The sequence below is a fragment of the Ailuropoda melanoleuca genome, chromosome 14, assembly GCF_002007445.2.
Source record: "Ailuropoda melanoleuca isolate Jingjing chromosome 14, ASM200744v2, whole genome shotgun sequence".
Classification (NCBI taxonomy): Eukaryota; Metazoa; Chordata; class Mammalia; order Carnivora; family Ursidae; genus Ailuropoda; species Ailuropoda melanoleuca.
In genome coordinates this window covers 28855701-28881714 of record NC_048231.1, presented here as the reverse complement: position 1 = coordinate 28881714, position 26014 = coordinate 28855701, and the positions used below count along the sequence as shown (strand labels likewise).

General features: G+C 48.2%; 1 protein-coding gene and 1 long non-coding RNA gene across 2 annotated transcripts in view; one reads left to right on the top strand and one right to left on the bottom strand.

The window, feature by feature from the left end:
* Positions 1 to 26014, top strand: part of NRDE2 (NRDE-2, necessary for RNA interference, domain containing) — a 56438-nt gene that overhangs the window by 16237 nt on the left and 14187 nt on the right. The window contains exons 3-12 of the mRNA XM_002920789.4: positions 61 to 288; positions 3613 to 3762; positions 9687 to 10137; positions 10922 to 11327; positions 12699 to 12832; positions 15507 to 15627; positions 20415 to 20590; positions 22801 to 23187; positions 23906 to 24819; positions 25859 to 25997. Coding sequence (XP_002920835.1) covers positions 61 to 288; positions 3613 to 3762; positions 9687 to 10137; positions 10922 to 11327; positions 12699 to 12832; positions 15507 to 15627; positions 20415 to 20590; positions 22801 to 23187; positions 23906 to 24819; positions 25859 to 25997 — 3106 coding nt within the window. The remainder of the gene's footprint in view (positions 1 to 60; positions 289 to 3612; positions 3763 to 9686; positions 10138 to 10921; positions 11328 to 12698; positions 12833 to 15506; positions 15628 to 20414; positions 20591 to 22800; positions 23188 to 23905; positions 24820 to 25858; positions 25998 to 26014) is intronic.
* On the bottom strand, positions 4078 to 8647 carry LOC117796119. The gene is made up of 3 exons (XR_004620491.1): positions 8434 to 8647; positions 7604 to 7691; positions 4078 to 5166 (listed from the first exon to the last, which is right to left on the bottom strand). It is a non-coding gene; the product is annotated as an uncharacterized LOC117796119 (long non-coding RNA).

The window sequence follows — 26014 nt, the reverse complement described above, 5'->3', positions numbered from 1 at the left end:
CATAGTCTTCTCCCTCCTTCTCTTCTGAAAATAATTCTAGTGTTGATTTTCCCAAAACAGGAGTCCTCTGAAATCAGAGCCTTCAGATGAAAGTGATGTTAACAGAAAGCCCAAACAAACAAGCAGAAAAAAGAAGAAAGAGAAAAAGAAGAGGAAGCATCACCACAAGAAAACCAAGAGAAAACGTGGGCAGGCCAGTAGCAGTGGTTCCGAGCCGGATAGTGAGCCCGAAAAGGACAAAACTTCCAGAAGCACTGGGGACAGTAGAAAGGAATCCGAGAAACCAAGGTGGGTTTTCTATTCTCAAATACCTATGACTTTCCAAATTTTGAATTTTTTCCCCCTCATTTGTTAAGACAAATGAGACATCTGAATGACTAGTTAGCCACTCAGTCAAATGGAGTTCAAAAAAACCCCAAACAGAGCTCCACCATTGGGTCAACATTAAAAAAAAAAAAAAAAAAGACGACGAAGCAAACTTTCATTAAAAAAACTGTGGCTGTGATTTTATTTGAGAAATGTTATTTAGACACAGTAATGATGGTGTCAAGATCTGATTGAGACAAAAAAGTCTTTAGGATTTTGAAAGATGACTGATGGGCCATGCCGTGGGAATTTGGACCAGTTTGCTACCTAGTTAAGGGTCCCGTCTGTGAGGGTCAGAGTAAGAGGAATGTCTTATTTCTCTTCAATAGTCTCTCTTCTTTCGACCGCTCTCATCAGGCCCCTGGGTGGACACACACGCTTTGGTTAAGGGTAGCGTAACACTTAAAATCATCATCACTCTTGTCCTTTTCCTACTTCACATTTCTTTCCAGCACTTTCTTCCACTGTGTGGAAGGTGCAGACTGGCTCATGACCACAGTATTTCCTTTTCTGGGGGCTTTGCTTCTCCCCACATCTTGCTCCCCTGTCACCCTTGAGCCTGTCGCTGCCATCGTTCTAGAGCGAGGGCAGTGCAGGCGTTCAGTGGCAGCTCCCCGTCTCTGCCTCGTCTCCTCCGCTGCCCCACGGGGGGGCCCTTCTCCCTCACCTACAACAGGTGGCATGTGGGAACTACCTGAGTCGTTTCTCATTTCACTTTTTTCTTCTCTTCATATGGGCTAGAAGAGAGAAAATTGAAGTCCCTGTGCAAGCCATACTTAAATTTAGTGCTGTTAAGATTTTTTTGACTCTTCAGGCATTACTTGCTTAGATGTCCCATTATTTGCTTAGTGAGAGCTCTGTGATGCAGTGAGTCTGGAATCTGACCCACGGAGTTGCCATCAGACAGGCCGACACGGAGTCCTCCCGGATCCTTCTGCCACCAGATCTGCGGAGAGCCTTGCAGGCTGCCGTGGTGCAGGGCATCCAGACGGAGTCAGCCATCTCTGCGTTTCGGGTACTCTGTCTGCAACCTAGGCTTGCTCTAGGAGGGGATAATAAAAAGGTTCTGACTGTGACCGAGTTTCTGTGGGCAGGAATCACTCCTGTCTCACTTGCCCTTGTGTCCCTTCGGCAGCGGGCACGGGGCCCGATGCATAGTAAGTGCTCGGTACATTTCTGTTGGGTGAATGAATGAATACATTATTGATATTTTTGCTTTTCAGTATGTCTTCAACGTACATTAATCATTATTTCTTCTGAAAACTCACTGTTAGCTACCAGCCTTTTTTTTTTTTTTAACAGTTGAGGAAAATGAGTTTTAAAGGATTTTCTGAACCCACACAGGAACTACCATTAGAACTTGGAAGGGAGTTATTTTCAGCCTGTGCTTAATCACATCAGAGGTGAGCTTTAGAGCCTCTGGATTGTTCTGTGATCCAGGTGGCATATTTAAGTTCACGGACACTTTGCAGAATGTCCCCATTAAGATCAAACTCGACTGTTCTTGTTCTTCTCTTTTACTTTCTTACTGCGAACTTCTGTAGTCTCTTCCTGGGAAGATGACCTGGAGGATTTGTTTCCATGGAGACAAGAACTAAGATATTCGTGAATTGTGAGAGTATTTCTGTGGTGTCAGGAAAGTAGGTTCACGGGGTATAGCGCACCCTATAGGAACTCTGTTTTAGGGTGACAGAGGGACGACTTCCCCCAGGGATACAGCTTCTCAGGGACCTCTGTCTCCTAGAGTGAGCTCCTCACCTTCAAGGGGGAGGCACATCCTTCCTTTGGCGCAGCCCAGACCACATCCTGCTTCATGACCTCAGTACCCAGTAGGAGAGGATCAGAGCTTGTTGACTCCCCAGGGGTGGTCTGCTCCCTCCTCCCTCCCCTGTGGGGTTTCCATTTCTTTCTGGAATGCATCCATCTCATTCCTTCCCTTTGCTGCCCCTTACGGAGTTTGTCAACAGAAAACCCTCCACAGATGTTCTGAAGGGGAATGTGTTAAAAATCACCCTGTATTGTAACCTATTCAGCAAACAGTGATTGAAAGCTACTTTGTGTCCCCGAAATGCCATTCCTCTATATTCCCAGCCAAGGGTGATTTAGAAGCCTTTAGAATCTTTATTTCTATCTGGGCAGAGTCAGAAAGCCAAGATGGAACAAGGTTCAGGGCTGTTTGGACCACTTTGGCAGCTTCTCGCACCAGCAGCATGAAGACCTGATTTTCTTTAGAGGAGGGAAGAGGTCAGATGCCAGAAAAACTCTCCCTCCCCCTCTTGTTTGACTCCTGGGGAACTGGTTCCATTTGTGCCTCCGCTGGAAGTCTGCCAACGCTCAGCTTGGTCCAGCGGGATGAGTAGGGGTCTTGTCTCGCAGTGGGCTCTCTCTGGCCCTGGTGTGGAAGAGGGGTCCGTCCACATGGGCAGAACAGCGTCCACAGCACCCAGGCTGTAGAAACGAGGCTTAGACCAAGACTGAAGGATATGCAAGACCGAGCCATACGGAGCTGTGGCTTTGCTGCTGCTCATAGGTTTTGAGTTGGAATAATCTGAGCACTTTGAGATGAGTTACAGGCTAAGCAAGGGTGACCCACTTGATTTTTTTTTTTTTTAAGAAAACTTGCTTATAAGTATATTTGAAATTCTAGTTATAGTCATTTAATGGAATATTTAAGAATAACACATTAGGGCGCTTGGGGGACTCAGTCGGTGAAACGTCCGACTCTTAATTCCGGCTCAGGTCATGATCTCAGGGTTGTGGGATTGAGCTCTGGGCTCTGTGCTCAGCGGGCAGTCTCTCCTCCCTCTGCCTCTCCCTGTGTGCTGTCTCTCTCTCTCTCTCTCTCTTTCTCTGTGTCTCTCCCTCTCTGTCTCTAACATAAATAAGTAAATCTTTAAAAAATAAGATATAAACATATTAAAAAATAATAAAAATAATAAAAATAAAAAATATATAAAAAATAAAAAAGAACTCTTGTGTCAGGTTAATTTCGGAGGTAAGGTGACTTCTTGGGCAAGTGCCACTTAGCGATGACAGTTTTTGCTTCATGTTTTAAAGCCTTTTCCACAGCAGGAGTCCTCTTCGTCTGCGGCACGTGCCCGCTTTACGTGCCTCCATGTGTTTGATGCTGTGCAGAGCGTCAGTGTTGAAGTGTTTACCTTTCATGTTTCTGAAAGGTGGACGATGTGACTAGAAGATTTCAACGTGCCTCTCCCTCTTTGTCCCTCACCTCCCTGTGTCCCACAGTCAAGAAGGTAACGCTGCTGCTGATACTGGGCATCGCTTTGTGTGGCTTGAGGATGTTCAGGCTCTGACAGGAGAAACCTTCAGAACAGATAAGAAACCGGATCCGGCCAACTGGGAGTATAAGTCTCTCTACCGAGGAGACATAGCACGGTACGTGTCATGGTGTCTTTCCTGATTTTCACTGGTGGGAAGTGACTTCTTTCTCCCCCGAGCCGTCTCTGTGCGGTCTTTGTCTGCCCGGCCCCCTTCTGGATTCCGATGCCTGTCCCCAATGGCTGAGCTGTTGAGGCACGTGTCTTATGTCACATGCTGGAGCGAAAGCTCAGGCCTTGAAGTCAGGATCCGGGTGTGAGGAGTCTCACTCACGTGTCATGCCTGGCCTCGTGCCGGGCGTCGTGGCTTTTTAGTAACTACTTGTTGAATGAACAAATCTAAAAACACCTTTAAAATAAGTAGTTGTGACAAACTTATCCAGAAACCATTTGGTCTGATCTATATGCCATTTTAAAAAGTCACAAAAGCTTTTTATTCATCTGTCCCCCAAGTAAGCCTTTTTAAAAGTGACATTAGGTGGTAATGCCTTTTCCAAAATGCTTCCCGCATATGTCACCAGATAATCAAAAAAAGAGGCGATGGTATTCACTCCAGTAATTAGTTTATTAAACTTTTCTCCTCTAACCTGTCAAAAATATTTAAGTATTTATTAAATCTCTTAGGCACTGAGTAGTTTGTAAGACACTGCTGGGAACATAAAGGACAGTACCACACAATCTCTCTTTCCAGATTACAGGTGATGAAAATTGAAGGTAGAGAATATGGAATGTAAAGCCAAGAGGAGACCATTATCATTCTTTATGAGCTAATTACTTTTTAAAATAAATTTCGGTTTCCATTACATTGCTGCACCTCCACATTTTAATTGTCATTCATCACGACACTATACCTCACCACATAGGCCGTTCCAACTGAGATTTCCTTTACGACGTGTGTATGTCCGTAGTTTTTCAGTGCGTATTTATATCTACATGCAGTCTCCTAAAACCTCACGGCTGAGAGTAATCGACTATTAAAATGTATTCATAGATTTTTGAATACTTTTAATACTCCTTAAAGTCGTGTTCGGTTCCCCACGGCCCCGTGGTGTGGTGCCCCAGACATGGTAGGACCCAGGAAAAGATGGGGAGGCCAGCAAACACTGAGCCCCAAGTGTGGATTGTGAGCCCGTGCTTGTTAGCCTGTCTGAGCCTCACAGCTGCTTGGTGAGGAGGACGGCACTCTCAGTTCATGAACACAGAAAAGGAACCTCAGAGAGGGTAAGCTGCCAGGAAGCCGCTTTCTCGGGGAGCCTGTGTTCCTCCAACCTCAGATGTTCTTTTCCTGCTCACAACGATGAGCTCGGTCGTGTGGGAGGGTGTTTTCTGGATTGGGAAATGGAGGACTCTGGCTCTCATTCTCACTTGGCCGCTGACTGAGCGTGTAATCCCACGTGAGTCACTAACCCTGTCCGAGCCTCTGTTTCTTCATTTGTTACCTCCTGCTGTGCCTTACACTCCGCTGGGAACATCGATAGGAAATAGAAATTAGTTTGCAAAGATAAAGGGTTATTACTTATTCATAGATGAAAAAGGAAAAATATTCACAATGACTGACTCTTAAATCTCCGCTAATGAGCGGCCCAGACCTTAGCAGGAGAGTAACGAGAGAAGTTTACTAATCTAAACTGTGAAGATGCTGGCGGAAGGGCTGGGGCATTGCTGTGATTTCCCCGTGGATTCCTAAAGCGTTGTTGAGTTAAGTGATTAATAGCGGTACTGCTGTCAGCGTTCAGATCTAGGGAAGTATCGATCCCATGGCACTGTGAGTTGGTCAGAGGACAGGGGGTGTGTTTTGTCAGGTCGCGAATTTCCACACTTCTCGAGGGGCACTGACAAATCAGGAGCATTGAGAGGACTCGGCTGGCACCGTCCTGTGAGGACCAGATGAGGCCTTGTGGGCATTGGGCCTATGACAGCAATCTGGTCAGTGTCTTTTAAGCTCCGGTGGACCATCTTTCGGAAGGTGGATTGACAGTGTTCTGTGTAACTCGGAAATGCAGAACCAGGATCAATGAGTGGAAGTTCCAGAAAGTGAGACGTGACTTAGTATCAAAGCAAATTTTCTAATAGTGTGAGCCTCCCAGCAGTGACCTCGTATGCGTTAGCATGTTGTGGTGAGCAGGGCTTAGAGTTCGTGGGCAAGAGTCTTTTTCTTCAGCTATACACCAGATGAAATAGTTGGCTTACATTTGGGAGCCAAATCTTATAAAATAATAATAACTTTAGTTTATCTAGTGCTTACTCTATGGCTAAGGACTTGAAATATATAAACTTTTTTTTAAATTTTAATGTTTTTTTATTATGTTATGTTAGTCACCATACAGTACATCCCCGGCTTCCGATGTAAAGTTCAATGCTTCATTAGTTGCGTATAACACCCAGTGCACCATGCCAACACGTGCCCTCCTTACTACCCATCACCGGTCTGTCCCATTCCCCCACCTCCCTCCCCTCTGAAGCCCTCAGTTTGTTTCTCATGGTCCATAGTCTCTCATGGTTCATTCCCCCTTCTGATTACCCCCCTTTCTTTATCCCTTTCTTCCCCTACCGATCATCCTAGTTCTTATGTTCCATAGATGAGAGAAATCATATGATAATTGTCTTTCTCTGCTTGACTTATTTCACTTTAGCATTATCTCCTCCAGTGCTGTCCATGTTGCAGCAAATGTTGAGAACTCGTTCTTTCTGATAGCTGAGTAATATTCCATTGTATATATGGACCACAATTTCTTAATCCAGTCATCTGTTGAAGGGCATCTTGGTTCCTTCCATGATTTAGCTACTGGACAATGCTGCTATGAACATTGGGGTGCATATGGCCCTTCACTACATCTGTATCTTTGGGGTAAATACCCAGTAGTGCCAATATATAACTTTTTGATCATCCCTGCTATTCTGTGACACGGGTACCATTATTATCCCCATTTCACGGATGAGAAAACTGAGGCACAGACAGGTTTTGGAGTTTTGTTTTAAATAACTTGGTCAGGGTCACCTAGTTAGTAGATGATGGGGTTGGAATTTGGACCCAGGTAGACTGCCACCATGAGAGCATGTGTGAATTGAAGTCATTGAAGGAAAGACAAATTTATTATTGCCCAGCTCACTCTGGGCCTCAGAGCCACTGAGTGAATTTGGGGCAGAAGTGTGTGCTCAATTTAAATATATTCTTTTCCCATGCCCTGTCCCTCTTTCTTTTCTTTTCTTTCTTCCCTTCCCTTTTCCTGTAGCTGAATTCATTTAAATTAAATGTCCATATGGTATCATTCACTGAACCTCTGAAGTGGGGTTCCCTTCTTCTGGAATTATTCAGGTAAGACCAGCTGACTATTTGATAAGGATTTTACAGAAAAAATGCCTTCATTTGGGGGAATATTGCATCAAATTACATCCTAGGTTCTGCCCAATTAAGATTCTATGATAAATGATAAATTAGATAAAACCCAAATGTCCAACAATAGAGAAATGTTAACTAGATGAGGGCTTACCCTTCCAATGGACCGATTCAAAGCCAATAAAAATGGTATTTTCTAAAACGAATGGTATGGGGAAGTGCACAAAAGTAGGGAAGAAAGCCCAAAGCTGTGTATCAACTCTTTTTAAAAAGAGGTGTGTATACACATATAAACACATGTACACACATATCTGAAAGGAGGCGCTTAATAATACAGATCGGGCAGAGTCTTTTTTCCTCCTTTATCATTTTTTTCCTTTTTTTCTCCTTTATCATTTTTATGTTATAAAATGCAGCTGTTAAAATCAGCTTTACTAAATGCACTTTTAAAGTCAGAAAACTGTAAACGTTTTTTAAGAGATTATGTGAATGTCGAAATACTGTTGATTTTTAGCAAAAAAAAAATAGTAATTAAGGGGAGAACAAAACTAGTTCTACTTACAGTGTGTTCCTTCCAGAATGATGGGCGTGTTTAGAGCTCTTGAAGCACTGTTTTGTCTCCTCACCCCTCATAAAAGTTGTTTTGACTCCTAAATGGATGGGGGGCAGATTGTTGTGAGTTAACCTAGGAGGGTCTGGGGGAGAGGATGGAGAGAGGAAAGGTTTGTGTGCGTGCAAGAGCTGGGAGGGCGGCTTCTCAGACATCTGTTGACTCTGGGGAAGCAAAGGAGGTGCTGTGCCTGGACCAGGGGGAGGTGGAGGCAGAACTTTCTGGAAGATGACGGAAGATGGCAGCTTCTTTCTCCTTCCCCCCCCCCGACAACATGAATTTATGGAGACTTAAAAAAATACAGCATAAGTTGAAAGAATTTTATAGTGAACGCTCCTATTCCCACCCTCTACGTTCTACCATTAATATTTTACTGCGTTTGCCTTATCACAGGTCTGTCTGTCCATCCGTCCTGCAACCCATCTTATTTTTTCGGTGCTGGCCTCAGTATACTGCCCCCTAAATACTTTAGCCTGCATGTCACTAGCTGCAGTTGAAGATTTGTGTAGGTTTTTCTTCGGACTTAAACTTTACGTACAATGTAACACAAATCTTCACTTGCTGAGTTTGGACACATGCATACACCTGTATAATCCAGCCCTGTCTGAAAATACAGAACATAGCTGTGACACCCCCCCCACCCCCTCAAGTTTCCTCCTGCTTTCTTGCGTTCAGTCCACACCTCACCTCCCCAGGGGCAGTTACTGTTCTAATTTTTTTCCATCCTCAATTAGTGTTGTCTCTTCTAGAATTCCATATAAATGGAATCCTATAATACGTACGCTTTTGGGGCTGGCTTCTTTCAGTCAGTGTGGTGTTTTCAACATCCCGCCCCTTGGCGGCATTTGTCGGTAGTTTGTGGCTTCTCACTGCTGGTCGCGTCCTGTTGTGTGGCCGTACCGGTGTGTTTATCTGTTCTCCTATAGGTGAGCCCCTGGATTCTTCACAGTGTTCGGCTGTTAGCAGTAGAGTCGCTGAGAATATCTGTGCACACGAGTCTTTGTGTGGAAATGCAATTTCCTTTTTCTTGGGGGAATGCCTAGAATAGAATTGCTGGGTCACAGGGTAAGTCTAAGTTTAGTTTTTTTCAAGAAACTGCCAGACCTTTCCCCAAAGTGACTGTACCAGTTTCCGTTCTCACTAACAGCACGTGAGAGTCCTGGTTCCTCAGCAGATTGCTCGCTGGTGTTAAGCATTGTCGGTGTTTAATTTTAGCCATTCTGGCGGGTACGTGGCATAGCTCCTTGTGGTTTTAATTTGCGTTTCCCTCATGATTAATGATGTTGAGCACTTCTGCATACGCTGATTGGCCCTTCATGTCGTCTTTTGTGAATTCCGTCCAGATTCTTTGCCCGTTCTTTAATTGGTGGTTTGGGTAACATACAGAGGAGTGCACGGTTTCCCTTGGCCTCCATGCACGTGTTCAGTAGTCTTGAGTGTGATTCCAGAGACACCTGCACGCTCACTACAGGCCTTTTAGAACCCAGCCTCTCTTCCTCTAGAGTAGAAAACAGCCACATGTAATTTTATTCAACATGCTTTTGTTTCAGGATTAAAAATACAATCTTAGCCCTCCCTGTTTCCTTCTTAAGTGGGGACACAGGACTATATTGAGGAAAAGGGACCAGTGTAGGAGACAGGTGACTCCCTCTCACCCAAGGTTCCGGTGTCCTTAGGAATAATGTAAAAGAGGGGATGAGGATTTCCACCTTGTCTGTTACGTATGATTGTGACCCTCAGTGACATAATGTGTGGAACAGACTTTACAAAACTCCAGGAAAATAGAAATTACTAGAATCTGGAAGGCAGGCATGATCTCTGTTAACAGAGAATTGGTGTTTAGGGGATTAAGTCAAACACAGAAAAAGTTAATTGCTGATTGTCGTATTTCTCTAAATAGAAGCACTCGGAAGGTAGGGTGAATTTGAACACACGCAGTTAACTTGCCTCACAAGAGCTCAGGTCTGCTGAGCCCAGTGGTGCGGAGCTGGTGCACCTGTTCCCTCAGTAACTTTCCTTCTTTTTCAAATACAAGGTACAAGAGGAAAGGAGACTCCTGCCTGGGCATTAATCCTAAGAAGCAGCGTATATCCTGGGAGGGGGCTCCCACAGAAAAGAAGCGTTCCCACAAGCATGCTGAGCGCTATTTTACGAAGAAGAGCGTGGGATTAATGAACATTGATGGAGTTGCCGTTGGCAGTAAAACCGAACCTCCCTCATCTGAGCCAGTCTCTTTTATCCCAGTGAAGGGCTCGGATGATGTGGTTCCACCCGTTACGACCTGGTTGAACCCTCTGGGGATTTACGATCAGTCCACCACACAGTGGTTACAAGGACAGGGTCCTTCAGAGCAAGAAGCAAAACAGCCAGACTCACAGACGGACAGAGAGAATGCACTGCTCAAGGCCAAGGTGGAGGAGTTCAACAGGAGAGTGCGGGAGAATCCTCACGATACCCAGCTTTGGATGGCGTTCGTGGCTTTTCAGGTAAGTAGCACTGTCCCGGTTCTCTTATTTAGAATGACTGTCCCAGTTTGGGGCAAACCGATTCGCTCTGCAGCCGTTTTCGAGCCCCTGGGAGGAACCCTGGCCCTGGGTATTTGAAGATCCTTATGTTGTCACTCTTGCCCGGAGCTTGCTTCCAGCCCAGGAGGAAGCCTGCCATGTGAAGAGTAAGCGCTTTCATGTGTAATTTGGGGGGCCGGCCTCTAGGGAGCAGGAAAGGGCTTCTAAAAGAAGGTGAAATTGAAACAGGATCTGGGAAGAAGGGCCTTTGTTCACCGGGTGAGGGGTGCAGGGGGCAGAATGCGCAGAATTGGGAAGAGAAGGTGCTGCTCCCCCACGACCCAGCTGGGGCTCTGCTCCTTTTCTGAAACACACAGCTTTGTCTTTGTCCTACTTACTTTTTTTGCTGAACTGCTCGTGCAGTTCTGTTTTGCCCCACCTTTGGCTGTATTATGGGTAAAGTTGGCTCCAGAGAAGCAGTGCTCAAGGGGCGGCGTGCTTGCTCTTGTCACGTAACTCGTGACGGAGCGCAGACGGTCAATCAGGTGAAGTCAACACACGCTCGAGCGTAGCGGGTGACACCGGCCCCTGAGGAACGGAGTTTGCACTCAGGAAGAATCGTGACTAGCCCGTGGTCACCAAGAAGGGCCGAATGACCATTCATTCTGGGAGGTGCTGGACAGCGGCACTTGGAAGCGGCTCTCTAGCGGTGGTGGGATTTTGAGGCTCCCTACTTCCGTGTGTGAACTGACGATTTTGTCTCGAGGACGAGGTCCTGAAAAGCCCCGGCCTGTATGCCGTGGAGGAAGGCGAGCCGGAGAAACGGAGGAGGTCTCTGAAGCTGGTGCTGGAGAAGAAGCTGGCCATCCTGGAGCGGGCCATCGAGAGCAACCAGAGCTCCGTGGAGCTGAAGCTGGCCAAGCTGAAGGTGTGCGCGGAGTTCTGGGAGCCCTCCACGCTGGTCAAGGAGTGGCAGAAACTGATTTTTTTACACCCCAACAATACGGCCCTTTGGCAAAAGTACCTTTTATTTTGCCAAAGCCAGTTCAGCACCTTCACCGTGTCGAAGATCCACGGTCTTTACGGCAAGTGCTTGAGCACTCTGTCCGCGGTGAAGGATGGCAGCATCCTGTCGCACCCCGCCCTGCCGGGCACCGAGGACGCGATGTTTGGTAAGAGGCCGAGCGCCAGGTCCGCGTGTGTCGGGGGACTTACGCTTGCTTCTGGCTCTAGTAAAAAACGAAGATTTGTTTTTGGTTTTATTTTAGAAACATCAAATTGATAAAATGCATTTAAACAAAGTATTGGGGCTCCTTTGGACTAGAACCGACTCTCCCTTCTCCGGCTTCTTGGTGGGGGGGCGGAGGGGGCCTCAGAGCCAGTAGAGGTAGTAAGGTTTCCCTGGTCTAGAAGTTCCAGCTTTTCTGCTTATTAGCCAGGGAAACATAGTCAAGCCTCGGCTGTTGTGGCTGTCCGTGGCCTTCCCTGTTGAGATGTCTGTCTGCTCATCTCACCCGTTCTGGGATCTCAGGCGGTGGTGTTCGTGGGGATGCCCTGATGGCGGGGCATCAGTGCACAGAAGCAGTTATCGATATTATACCGTGAACATTACTGTTGTGTCCCGAAGGAGCCTAGAATGTGAACTTTGTCCAGTAATGAGGTACAGAAGGCAGCTTGTCACGCAGGAGCTGGAGATTATCAGTCTTGACCTGAAGCCGGGATTTGCCCTTCACTGGTTCTATTGTGACCTTGCATTATTCCCTTAACCTGCTTGAGCTCCAGTTTCTCGCTCGGCCACAGCAATATAATACTTGCTTTATAGGGTTATTGAGCACGTTAACGGAGGTTGGCCCGTGGTGAGAGCGGCTCCGTGTCCCACACACAGTAGGCGTTTATTTGGTCAAAACCTTGCTATTTCTGTTAACCTCTAAAGATATGAATATATTGCTCTAGAAATAATAAGCACTTATGGCACTGACATAAAGAGCCTCATATTTGGTATCGTTTGTCGTACGCTCAGATAGCCTAGTGTTGTTCAGTCAGTTCGAATCGTACCACGGTTCAGACAAGCCGAAATTTTCATAGATGGAACCTTGATTTGTATGCATTGGCCTCCCGAACAGATGATGAACATTGCTGGTGAATAATGCCATCTAGCGATCCACTGAGCGCAGATCTTTGCTTTCTGACGAAAATCTGTACCATCCTTTTCCTAGAATTTTTCTTGAAACAATGAGCTTTGAATATTTGATAACTGTTCAGACCAACCTCTTGCCTTATCTTTATGCAACATATATAGTTTTTGTTAATATTTGTGTTCCACGAAGGTTTCATATAAGAATTGGAATAAATGTACTTTGATTACAGTTCTATGGTGAGTCCTTTTAATAAGGACACGTATTATTACAGCTTCGAAATGATCGCAGTTAACTAATTTGAGAGAAAAGATGTTCTCGGTGTTGAAATGCATGTTTTTAGAAGTTGTGCCCTTTCCCTTGAGTGATGTTAACTGGGATTCTCCCTCTTGCTCTCCCCGCTTTCAGCTCTGTTCCTTCAGCACTGCCACTTCCTGCGGCAGGCCGGTCACTCTGAGAAGGCCGTCTCCCTGTTCCAGGCCATGGTGGACTTCACCTTCTTCAAACCTGACAGCGTGAAAGACCTGCCTACCAAAGGACAGGTGTGGGTTCTAGTTGTGAGACCGACCTCTCCCCCCACCTCTGCCTCCCTCCCTCCCCCCTCCCTTTCTCCTTCTCTCTTTCCTCGGGGCAAGTGTGGCTAATGGGAAATGGTGGTAGTATTCTTACCACCTTTGTAAAAATTCTATCCTCCTTTGTATCAGTCCTGCTGAGAGCTGTGGCTCGGAATATGCTGGTGATCTAAGAAAAATTCTGTAAGGAAGGTAGTGAAACTTGGAGAGATGAAAGATCTGCTCCCCCCAATATAAAGACTCATTATATCCCCCCCTTTCTTTTTCTTACTTATGGGCCTTGTTTCAATGCTAGTTGTCCCCACCAGGCAGAGAAACGGTGGCCCTGCCTTTTAGAGCACGTCTCACTGTGTCCTCCTTCTGTGCATTCTAATCTGGGTCTTAGGTCCTTTTCCCAGTTAGCATTTCCGCTGCGTGAGATCTTTGCGGAAATTGCAAACGATGGTGCACGTTGGCACTTTGTCCACACTGATCCTAATCAGGGAGGTGTTGTCATTTAGATGACAGGTGAACATTGCCCATATTTGTGACGTGGAAGCAATAAAAAACCCTCATCATAGAGCTACCCATATAAGAAAGCCGCCTTCTCCCTTTTCCCTTGGAAGAAATCTCCGTTTCCTACTTTGCAAAGGGGGTCTGGTGGAAGATGGATAGGATATCTGAGTTGATAGTGAACTTACGTCTCGGGAGGCTGAGATCTCCGTCTTGTGGAATGTTCCTGAATTGCCTTTAAAGACTATTTTTATCATCATTATTTTTATCTGTTTTTTTCCTAGATGAAATTGGGTTAAAGAATATTGGTTAATATTAGTATACCTGATTAGTAGTATAATGAGCCAGATAAAATTATTTTAAGACCGGGTGTGCTATTTTAAGAATATGCCAGGCTTCTGAAGTGAGTCTTGGTGGACTACAGGGCTCTGGGTGTGTGGTTGCGGGGTCAGGATCAGAACGGCCCTCATCCTGGCCCTTTGCTGACGATCACGGAGTGTGATGAGAACAGTTCCTTGTGGGGAGGATACTGCCCGGGACCGTGAAACGTCAGGAGCCACTCCCCGCAGGTGTCAGGAGAGCTTGCTGTGTGATCTTGAGGTTTTCAATACTAACAGCACGTGTAGTTTCAAAGCATTTACAAGACAACTTTGAAATAAAGCTTTTTCTTTTTCCATATCTTTAAAACTGAGAGACGTTGTTCTTGGAAACAGCAGTACAGCATGAGGAAGCCGAGTGTGGTCTGTGTTTCTATGGAATAAATAAATCAGTTCCAACTATCACACTTGGAAAAAACCACACTTCTTTTTCTCGAGTACGCTTTCTTCCCTCCCTCTTGTAAGAGCAAGATTGCCTAGAGTGTGGTCTTTCCAGCTCCCCTTCCCGAGGGGGCTGCCAGGCACTCGGTATGGGACCGTGTCCAGACCATAGCCCTGTCCCGCCCTCCAGGGGCTCTCCTGGATGCAGCCCTCTTGCAGGCGTGCGTGCAGCACCCCGGGCTCAGGCTGGACCGTCCTGCGGCTCCTGGCCCTCAGCATGCCACTGGGAACCTCGTCATCTTCTACAGGTTTCTTACAAAAGCTTTCCTTGAGCAAGTGGTTGGCTCACTTTTAAAGTCCTTGTTGTCGAGGTGCCTGGGTGGCTCCGTTGGTTAAGTGTCTGCCTTTGGCTCAGGTCATGAGCTCAGGGTCCTGGCATCAAGCCCTGAGTCAGGCTGTCTGCTTCTTTCTCTCCCTCTGCCTCCTGCTCCCCCTGCTTGTGTGCACGTGCTCGCTCGCTCTTTCTCTCAGATAAATAAATAAAATATTTTAAAAAAGAATTAAAATACCAAAAAAAAAAAAGTCCTTATTGTCCATTGATAACACAATTGCTTTCCTGTTCGTCGCTGTGTTCACGTTCTCCTCTATGGGGAATTACTTGTTGCGCTGAACTGGTCACCACACAGCGAACCTAATGCCCAAATGCATGAGAGCAGAGGTGTGATCACAGGCTTTAACACGCAGACCTTTTCATTCCCTGGATGCCTGCCACATGCAGAGCTGTGTCAACAAGTGTTTATTGAGTCCCTACTAGGTATTGGGCACTGTGCCAGATTTTAGGAACACGGAGTTGAGAGGTCATGCCCTCTGTAGCTCCCAGTCTGTCCTGTTGAAACTTTGAATCCCCTTCTTCTCGGAAGTCTTGAAAACGACATGATTTCATGTGTTGAGGGGCCCAGTGGCCGTAGGGGGAGTGGTGGTGTCCCTCTCCCCATTTAGACTGGCCTACCAGGGTCAGAACTTCTCAGAAACCATTCCTCTCCTACCCAGCTGGAGGCCCTTCTCCATGACGTGGCCGCTCTTTCTGTAACAGACTCAGTAGTGGTAACCCGTCACTTTTTGCCGGATCTGTTTGTTACAGGTCATTAGGCCCGGCCCCGGGGTGTGAATGCCACAAGGCAGGGGTAGGGTCACAGGGGCTATCTTGAAGGCCGCCTACCACACGAGCTCATTGTTTTTTCTGTTCTGGGGTGTATCCTATATCTACGAGAAAGACTGGTGACAAGGAAGATTTCAGCCACAAGCCCCTCTTATGCTGATCAGAACATACTTTGCTCAATGACTCAGCAGTTTTGTACAAGTTAGGCTCACCTCCCTATTTTAAACCTGAACAGGTGGAATTCTTTGAGCCCTTCTGGGACAGCGGGGAGCCCCGGGCCGGGGAGAAGGGCGCCCGAGGCTGGAGAGCGTGGATGCACCAGCAGGAGCGAGGCGGCTGGGTGGTCATCAGTCCAGGTAAGGCCCCTCTCGGTTAGGATGCGTAGGCCTCTGTCTTTCTCCTGGAATGTATTTTCACGTCTTTTCTGGTTGTTTGTTTATACGTTTAAGCTCTTCTGTCAGTCCTTAACACTGTAGACACGTCAAAATGTCAAAAATACATTAGTGGATGTGTTGGGAGAATAGACTGTCTCTCACCCTTAGAGTCAACCCCCCAACCCTGTGGAGGGTTTGAGTTTCTTCCCAGAGGAAGTAAGTTTCATTTTTCCTTTTAAAAGGTTGCTCCTCCTTACGAATCCTCCCCTCCCCACCCCATTTAGTGTGTCCTTAGGACAGTCTTTCTGTTTTCTTGGCCATGTACAGACCATCAGATCCTTTGAAGAAGCCTTCCCTATTTAGGAATACTATAAAATAATTATTAACTAGCGTTTACGTAACTGTCATTCTAAGTGACCGCTAAGTACTTTCTGGATTTACACCCTAAGACAGCTCTGTCCAGTAGAAACATAATTCAAGCCACAAAAGTAACATCACATTTTCTAGTCGCCACATTAAAAAAGTAAAAGTGAAATTAACATTGATATTTTGTTTGACCCAATATGTCAAATACTTGATATTTCGACATGTAACTATTAAAAAAAATTGAGGTCTTTTGCATTTTATTTTTCCCATGAACTCCTTGGAATCTGGGGTGTATTTTACACTTTACAGCACATTTCACTTCAGACCGGCCGCTGTCGAGCGCTCCATAGCCGCATGTGTGCGGCTGCCGTCTTGGCCCACACAGCTCCCAGCGCTTCAGGAATTGCTTCTCCCTTGGTTTTGTTGAAAGTGCGAGGGGGAGAGAGGCCCAGACTTGGCCTATTCTCACAGATGTCACCTTCGTGAGCCTTGGTTTCTTTGAGGAATGAAAACTCTGGATTAGCTCCGGTCTGTGTGGCGTCGTAGCACTCCAGGCCAAGTGGCGTCTCCGGCCCGTTGCGTGTTGGGGGTAATTTTTCTCTGCGCGACGCCAGCAGGGATGGTTACTCCTCACTTGGCTCAACTAGTTTGACTTTCCTTGAGTGTTCTCTCCCAGAAAGAACTGGAATCATTCTCAGGCTAACCAGTGGTTTCATACATGAAGAAAAATAACTTGCAAGGCAAAGTGGGTGTAGGTATTATAACCCTTTTAGCCACTCAGTCTGCAAGGCCACACGAAGGACCAAAACATAGAAGTCTTTTTTTTCTTTCTTTCTTTTTTGAGAGTAAGTGCGAGTTGGGGGTTGGGGGAAGGAGGAGCGAGGGCCAAAGGGAGAGAATCTCAAGCAGATTCCATGCTGATCGTGGAGCCTGATGTGGGGCTCCATCCCACAACCCCAAGATCACGACCTGAGCCAAAATCAAGAGTCAGACGTTCAACCAACTGAGCCACTCAGATGCCCCCGGAAGTCTTTTTAGTAGTGACTTTTCTTTGAGTAGAAAGTCAGGGTGATTCTCTGTTTTTAGGGTTTTTTGTTTGTTTTAATGAACAAGATTCCTAGAATGCATAGAATGCATAGAATTCTGAAGTTCATCATAGTCTGCGTTTTTATGAGACTAAAGTAGAATTCTCACAGCAGTGTCCCAGGGACACTGTTTCCGAAAACTAGTTGATAACTATTCTTTGTTTTTCTTTTATTTTTAAGTTTTCTTGTCCCATCTTGACAAGGTTGGCAAGTAGAGAGCAGTTGGTATTTATCATTGATTCTAAGGTATTTCTTCTTCATATGCACTACTTACTATTTCTCTCTCACCCTCACTTTCTATTGGTCTGTATTGTTATGTATTTATAAATGTCTTTCCAAAACCATGTAATCTTTTGAATTTCTTTTTTTTTTTTTTTTTAAGATTTTATTTATTTATTTGACAGAGACAGACAGGCCAGCGAGAGAGAACACAAGCAGGGGGAGTGGGAGAGGAAGAAGCAGGCTCCTAGCGGAGCAGGGAGCCCGACTCGGAGCTCGATCCCAGAACCCTGGGATCACGCCCTGAGCCGAAGGCAGGTGCTTAATGACTGAGCCACCCAGGCGCCCCTAATCTTTTGAATTTCTAATGTAATAAGTTCAGATATCTAAGCTGGATGTGTGACTCACAGGGGTAATTTCTCTTGTGATGAGAGGTTTTCAGTGTGATTAAAGGATTACCTTAAACATAGGTCTTTAGAAGAAGGTGATAAATGGTTAAATTTTCGTTTTCTTTGAGAATTCAGAAGAGCATTTAGATAGAATGTTGGGTTTAAAATGCTAGTATACATGTCACACATTTAAATTCTGTGGAGTTTTTGTTACTTATTTTTTAAAAGGTTTATTTACTTGAGAGGGGAGTGCATGCGCATGCACAAGCCGGGTAGGGGGTGGGTGTGGAGAGGGAGAAGCAGGATCCCTGCTGAGCAGGGAGCCTGGATGCAGGACTCGATCCCAGGACCCTGACATCATGACCTGAGCCAAAGGCAGACACTTAACCAGCTGAGCCACCCAGGAGTCCCTGTTATTCGTTTATTTTCAAATACTTACAGATTCACAAGAAGCTGGGAAAAAAAACTACACAGGGAGGTTTTGTGCCCCCCTCGCCCAGTTCCACCAGCAGTAGTACCCGGGTGCAGTAGCACAGCCCGGAAACCGGCCCAGTGCAGTGTGCAGTGCGTATGCACATCTCCTGGTTTTTCGAGCACTCGTGAGCATGCGTGTTCGGTACTGTGCGGTTTCCTGTAACCACCTCCACGGTCAAATACAGAATGATGCATCACCACAGAGCTCCCTGACGCTTTCCCTTGTACCCATATCTGCCCCCACGCCCCGCTCTGGGGACCGCTGATCCGTCCTCCTGTCGCTGTTGTTATGTTGTCACGTCACTTCCCGTATGTCATATAAACGAAATCTCATGGCCTGTGACTTTTAAAAAAACGATTTCCTATTATAAAATATATACAAAATTTACCATTTAAAAAACATTTTTTGAGTACCCAGTGCAATGGCATTGACCATGTGTACGGTCCTGTGCAGCTGTCTTCACGTCTGTCCATCGCCACAACATTTTCATCTTCCCCAGCTGGAACTCTGCACCCATGAAGGGGTAACTCTCCATACCCCTGCCGACCACCGTGCTGCTTTCTGTCCCAGTGAATTTGACTCTTCTCGGAGCCTCACGTAAGCGGAAGCAGACAGTATTTGTCGTGTTGTGACTGGCTTCTGACACTCAGCATCGTGTCTCCCGGGCTTGTCCAGTGAAGCGCGTCTGTGCTTCCTTTCTGAGGCTGAGGGGGATTCCACTGTGGACGCCACGTTTTGTTTACCTGTTCATCTGTTGATGGATGCTTGCGTTGCCTCACCTTTTGCTGTTGTGAATAATGCCGCAGTGAATATGGGTGTGCACATCACGTATCTGAAACCCTGCTTAGAGTTCTTCTGCTTATCTACCCAGCAGTGGAAATGCTGGATCATACGGTAGTTTTTAAAATTCTTTGAGGAACCCGGGCACCTGGGTGGCTCAGTTGGTGAAGTGTCTGACTTCAGCTCAGGTCATGATCTCAGGGTCCTGGGATCGAGCCCCACATCGGGCTCCCTGCTCAGCGGGGATCCTGCTTCTCCCTTTCCCTCTGACTCTCCCCTGCTCGTGCTCTCTCTCTCTCTCTGACAAAATCTTTAAAAAAATAAAATAAAATTCTTTGAGGAAGTGCTGTACTCTTCACAGGACTGTACCATTTTGCATTCCCACCATCAGTGCACAAGGGTTCCAGTTTCTCCCATCCTCACCAACATTCGTTTTCTGTGTAACTTCTTACGATTGGCTGTTTTCCACTTAGCATCATTCCCGAGGTCATCCGAATTGTTGCACGCCTCTGTGGTTTTTTCGCATGTAGGAGTCCATGGTGTAGACGTACTGCGGTTAATTTCACCGTTGACCTGTGGGACACTGGGGGTGTTTCCAGAGTTTGCCCGTTACGAATAACGCTGCTGCGGGTATTCACGTACAGGTGTTTGTATGTAGGTTTTCATTTTTCTGGAATCAGCGCCCAACAGTGCAGTTGCTAGGTCTTGTAGTAAACACATGTTTAATTTCATAAGAAACAGCCCACTTGTTTTCTGGGGTAGCCGTACCATTTTATATACCTGTTTGTTTATTTTTAAATTCTCACTTTCCAGAAGACTCAAGACTTTTCTCCTCTTCCATTCTACGTGTTCAGAGTTAGGAAACAAAGTGAAAGTACAGGATATCTTGAATTGACTTTTTTTGAGAAGTGGACATAGGTTGTAATCGTCAGGCCACTGGCTGAAAATCTCAAGCAGTGCTGTTATTACGTGTCCTTTAGCATTCTGGAACTGTGTTGGCCAGCACAGAAGGCACTAGCCGTGTGTGGCTCTTTAAGATGAAATAAAGTAAAAAATTGAGTTCTGCTGCCAGCTGCATTTCAGGTGCCCACTAGGTCACATGTGGCTGGTTGCTGCCACATTAGACACATAAGGTATATAGTACGTCATCATCATAGAAAGTTCTGTTGGACGGTGCTGTTCTAGAATATGTGTGTCCACATTTTAATAGTATGATAGCATTAAAAATCATCTGATTTCATCGGCTAATCTGCCAGGGTTTTTGGGGAACCTGACTGGTGATGGGAGAGTCCCTCAATGCCTCTGAGTCCCTGAATGTTCCAGAAGGCTGGGCCTGGGTCTTCCTCATCTTGGCCCACCAGAGGCCCACCACAGCAGCTGGCATCGCAGACCCGTTGGGTGTCAGCGCTGGTTTTATTTGCTCGTAAGTGAGCTGAAAGTTTTGTCCTCGTCTAGATGATGATGATGATGAACCAGAAGACGAGGACCAGGAAATAAGAGAGAAGAGTCTGCCCAGGTGGCAGATCTGGCTCGCCGCCGAGCGGTCCCGAGAGCACAGGCACTGGCGGCCCTGGCGCCCTGATAAGACCAGGAAGCAAACCGAGGAAGACTGTGAGGACCCGGAGAGACAGGTGAGTGTCCCTCCTCAGGCAGGAGGCCAGCCTCGGGGTCCCTCCCTTCTCCCCACTCCCACGGGGTTGGCCGACCTGCAGGAAGCTTGCTGAGCGCTCGGAGCACTTGCCTGGCTTGCGAGACATTAGCCTCTGCCTGTTCCTATCTCTGGAAAGCTCCCTGGCCACTGGTGATGTGGGAGCCTGGAGGAACCTGACCGGATGGTTCCCGTTCCCCAGTAGGAGGGAAGGCCCCTCCGGAGATGGTCTCCCAGTTACTCCGTTCATTTGTCACACAGAAGCCTGAGGACTCGGGGTTTTCAAGACGTGGTTTCCCTGTCTTGGGTTATTTAGCTGTGTCCACTTTCCCCATTGCACTCTCGCGTCCTCACAGAGGTGGCGGTTCGACTCCGGAGGACAAGGGGAGCTGGATACAGGGGCCGTGCCGGGACAGTCGGCACACAGCTGGTGTTGCTGGGGACGTGGCTCGTGTTTATGGAGCTGCCATTGTGCACTTGACACTCACATCGTCTCGCTTACTGTCCTTGAATGATGTGGCCCGTGCTGCTCTGTGTCTGGCGACCAGCAGCTCTGGACGTTGTACGTTAAAGGAAGAGGTTCTGTTTGGAGCCTGAAATGGACCCAGTTTCCTAAGAGCCCAGCCGTACTGCTTGGCACGTGACATGCTCTAGGGACAGACTGGCAGGTGTTTGTGTTCACGAGGCTCGCTAGCTTTGGCCTGGTCTGTTGTCCCCGGCGCTTCTTGCGATTTACGTGCCCCGAGGGTGGCTTTCTGCCTGTTTTCTTCACTGCTGGGTCACCAGTGCACGGACAGTGCTTTTCCGGTGCTGAGTGCTTAGTTAATGTTCCTGGGTGTTGAATGACTGATGCTGGGTCTTCTGGTCCGGGCACAGGGATCAGCACGAGTGTCCAGAATGTTTGAGGACTGGCCAATGGGGTGGCCAGGCTGCAGTTAGGACACAGGGGACGGGGGAGCTCTGGGCCGGGAAGGAGGGGCGATGCCAGGGAAGCGGGATGTTTGGTGCGTGGCCTGCCGCAAGGCGAGTCTGCAGGGGACATCCCTTTCCCGACTGGCGCTGCGTGTGTGTGCATCGGGAAGAGCGGGGTCTTTGGTACGTGAGGGTTTTACAGCATCCAGGGTCACCTCTCCAGAAGTTAGTTCTCGAGGCTCAGAGTTCCGGCGGTTTTCTGGAAGCTTGTTTCTGGAGCAAACTTCTGCTGTGAGCAGTTCCTTGTCACTTAGCTTTTTCTTTAATCAGGAAAAAAGCTTTCTGGTGAATTGTCGGTTCTGAGGAGTCCGATCCCAGGGAGTCCAATTTTACTGTGCTCACACTTTGGTTTCCTCTTTGCCGAGAGCCTCGAAGACCAGGCAGGTCAGCAGCGCCCTGAGACAGAGACCGGTCTCCATGGCCTTACACTTTAAAGTGACTGCATGAAATCAGCTACAGCAGGTACAGTCAGCATTAGGTCTTAGAATTGTTCTTACCAGGGTCCGTGGCCGCTGTCGTTTCCTTCCCACCTTGCTGGTGTTCATCTACCTTTGAGCATATTTTTCATGTCTGAAAGCAGTTTTGTACAGAGAAACCACCAAATATTAAAATTCTTTTTTTTTTTAAGATTTATTTATTATTGAGAGAGAGAGAAGGGGGGGAAGGGGAGAGGGAGAGAGAATCTCAAGCAGACTCTGTGCAGAGCCTGACACACGGCCTTGATCTCACACCCCTGAGATCAGGACCTGAGCAGAAACTGGGAGTCCGATGCTCAGGTGCCCCCAAATAATAAATATTCTTATCTTCTATCTTAATAAACAGTTTTGACAATTGTGACTTATCAGAGTAACTACAGAAGCAATTACGTGTGCCTTCACAAGTGAGTACGATCCTAGATTTTCTGTGAATCCATTAGGCTCCTTTGGAAGGTGTTAGCTTAAGCCCGCGCACGGTCCTCCCTCCTCCTGAGGGGGCCTGGGCAGCGTGAGGATGCTGCCAGCTCCCCACCAACTCTCCGGTGCCTGGCGAGGCCTCTAGCTTTTTTGCATCTTGTGGGAAACCTAGCTCTTGTCTGTTTAATATTTAATTGGAATAATGTTGAATCATTAGCACATCCACATAAAAGGAGCCGTGGGGAAAGTCGCAAAGCCTTGTCGCTAGTCTGTCGCGGTGAACAAACCACGCTCCTGAGCGGGCCACCTCACCGTGTCTCTGTTACAGGTGCTGTTCGATGACATCGCGCAGTCTCTGATCCAGCTCTCCAGCCGGGATCTTCAGTTTCAGCTGGTTGCGGCCTTTCTGCAGTTCCTGGGCGTGCCTTCTGGCCTCAGCCCCCCGGCCTCCTGCCTCTACCTGGCCATGGACGAGAACAGCATCTTCGATAACGGGCTTCAGGATGAAAAGCCACTGACTTTTCCCAACCTGTCCTTTTCCGGCGTCAGCTGTGTTGGCCGCTCAGACCCCCTGGGCTGCCGGCGCTGGACCCGCGGTCACAATCGAGAGGGCGAGGAGTTCATCCGCAACATCTTTCACCTTGTGATGCCTCTGTTTTCGGGCCAGGAGAGGTCTCAGCTCTGCTTCTCTTGGCTACGGTACGAGATGGCAAAGGTAACTCCAGCCTCCCCCACCCCGTGTGGGGGCTTCAGAAACGATCGTGGGGCTCTTCGTGTTCCTCAAGCGCTGGGCTCGGGCACCTCCTTGTTCAGGGACCTCTGAAGGCCCCAGTATGTGGTGGCCCTGCTGAGGGGGCGGGGGGCAGCTTGTCAGTGACTGGAGCCGTTTATTGTGTTCGGTCTACTGCTGCCAGGTGTCTGGGATCATACGAGCAGTTAGTGTGAAGAAGCAAGCTTAAGCAGGGGTTAGAGGGTTTCAGGGTTTATTAAAATACATAAAATAAGCTACTTATTCTGTCTGCTAGAAATTTCTCTAGGATGGACTCTTCTGCCCTCTGCTGGCCACCATTAGTATTGCGCCCTAACACCCAGAGCTGTGGCTCTGCAACTGCACAGATTGCACGCACCAGGATGTGTTATGAAGATGGTGTGCGAGAAAATTTGGTGGCCCCTTCTCACTGGAGAAGGATACTTGGGGCGGGCAAGCCTTGTTTACCGAGGTTTCAGGTGGAAACCTGGGTGCGGTCATTTGGGGGCGCCCGTGGCCTTGGTACAATCCTGATCTGTTGTCCAGCTCAGTGAGCCCAAGTGCTTAGCAAACGTGTGATGAAGGAAGGAAGTGTAGACACCCGTGTGGCTGTCTGAAGTGGGCAGGACAAAGGGATTGCTTGAAAATCACAGAGCACTTGGGAGTCCTTTTCTTTTTCCTTCAGGTCATTTGGTGTCTGCACACTAAAAACAAGAAGAGGTTAAAGTCACAAGGAAAGAACTGCAAAAAACTCGCCAAAAATCTCCTTAAGGAGCCGGAAAACCGCAACAATTTTTGCCTCTGGAAGCAGTATGCACATCTGGAGTGGTTGCTGGGCAACACCGAGGATGCCAGGAAGGTGTTCGATGCGGCGCTCGGCCTGGCGGGGAGCGGAGAGCTGAGGGGGTGTGAGCTCTGGGAGCTGAGCCTCCTCTACGCGGAGCTGGAGCTGGAGCTGGAGCTCTCGCCCGACGTGAGCGGGGCCGCCACGGCCCGAGCCGTCCACATACTGACCAGACTGACGGAGAGCACGGCCTACGGGCCCTACTCCGGGCCGGTGTTGGCCGTTCAGGTTTTGAAAGCCCGGAAGGCTTACGAGCACGCGCTGCAGGACTGTTTGGGGCAGAGCTGTGGCTCCTCTCCCCACCTGACCAGCGTGGCGAAGTGCTTCATGCTCTTCCAGTATTTGACCGTGGGGATCGACGCCGCCGTGCGGATCTACGAGCAGGTGTGTGTGAAGCTGACGGGCTCGGTGTCACCGGGGGACTGTGGCTGGGAGGACACCGGCAGCGCCCAGAGCCCGGGCCGTGTCCTCGAGGCCGTCACGCTGATGCACGCCAGCCTGCTCCGATTCCACACGAGAGTCCGTGTGTACCCTCTGGCTCCTCTGCGCCGGGCGCTCTCGGACGCTTTACACGTGTACCCCGGCAACCAGCTTCTTTGGAGGGCCTACGTACAGATTCAGAGTAAGTCCCACACAGCCAGTAAGACCAGAAGATTCTTCGATGCCTTGACCAGGTCTGCCAAACCCTTGGAGCCTTGGTTGTTTGCAATCGAAGCCGAGAAAATGAGGAAGAGGCTGGTGGAAACCGTTCAGAGGTAAGTACAGACGTCTTGTCCGTGTGTCCACAGACCTTTGTGGTGTGCTTGCCGTGACCCCACTGCCCTGCGAGGCCTCCAGGATCCAGAAGGGGATACGGGCTGGCGCCCGGAGCCCTGCTGGGGGTGTTCCTGGTGGCGTAGGATGACCTACCGAGAGAGGCCTCAGAGCCTCGCAAGTGGCAGCGGCTTTGTTAGCGGCTTTCGTGGCCGTCTCCCTAGGCCGTGCTTTTTGGGATCCTGAACGTTGCTTGTGGTGTGTGGGTGGTGCTGGTCAGGCGTTCAGCTGTCCGAGCAGCTGTGCTAACAGCGTAGTGGGCAAGAGCAGGGGCTCCGGAGTAGGACTCTGGATTCAGATCCCAGCTCTTCCACGTCCCGCCTGTGTGGCCTTGGGCAAGTCCGGTCCCCTCTAATAGGTTCCCTTCTGTAATGGGACAACAGACAGCCTCCTGCAAGGGCTGCTCGGAGGGGCCAGGGAGGGAAGTGCTGAGCAAGAGGGAGTGTGAGAGAATGGCCTCTGTTGTTATTACTAATGATGACAGCGTTGCGTTCTATGTGTCATCTCTTGATAACGGTGTGTCTGAAGGTTAGGTGACTGTCCCGGGCGCGCTTAGCGGTGGCCTCACTCGGACCTCGTATCAGCTGACGACCCAGAGTTGCCTCTGAAGTGTTTCCCTTTGTTTTTTATTACTTCCATTGGGATTTTATTCACCCTACGTCCCCTAAATTGAAGGGATTTTCCTTTCCATCATTCCGCTGAGTAAAGGTGGGCTTGGCTCTAAAAAGCAGAGATGCAGGGAGACTGCGTGGGAGCTCTAGGCAGCCTCTGGCGTAGAGAACACAGAACCCTGGGCACTGCCTTCCTCTGGCCTTGGAGGGGCCCCATCATGTCTGCAGTCTGTGCCCCCCAGCGCCCCCCAGACCTGGGGACATGCTGATCCTGCTGGAGTGGACATTTGCGGTCACCAATGTGCCTCTTCCGCGGGTGCCGTGGGGTGCGAGAACCGGTCTCGGAGTCACGTGAGCCTTTGTCTTGCAGGGTGGATGGCAGAGAGGTCCACGCCACAATTCCTGAGACCGGCTTGACGCATCGGATCAAAGCCCTGTTTGAAAATGCGTTGCGGAGCGAGAACGGCAGCCAGTGCCCCTTACTGTGGAGAATGTATTTGAATTTTTTGGTAAGAAAATGTCCAGA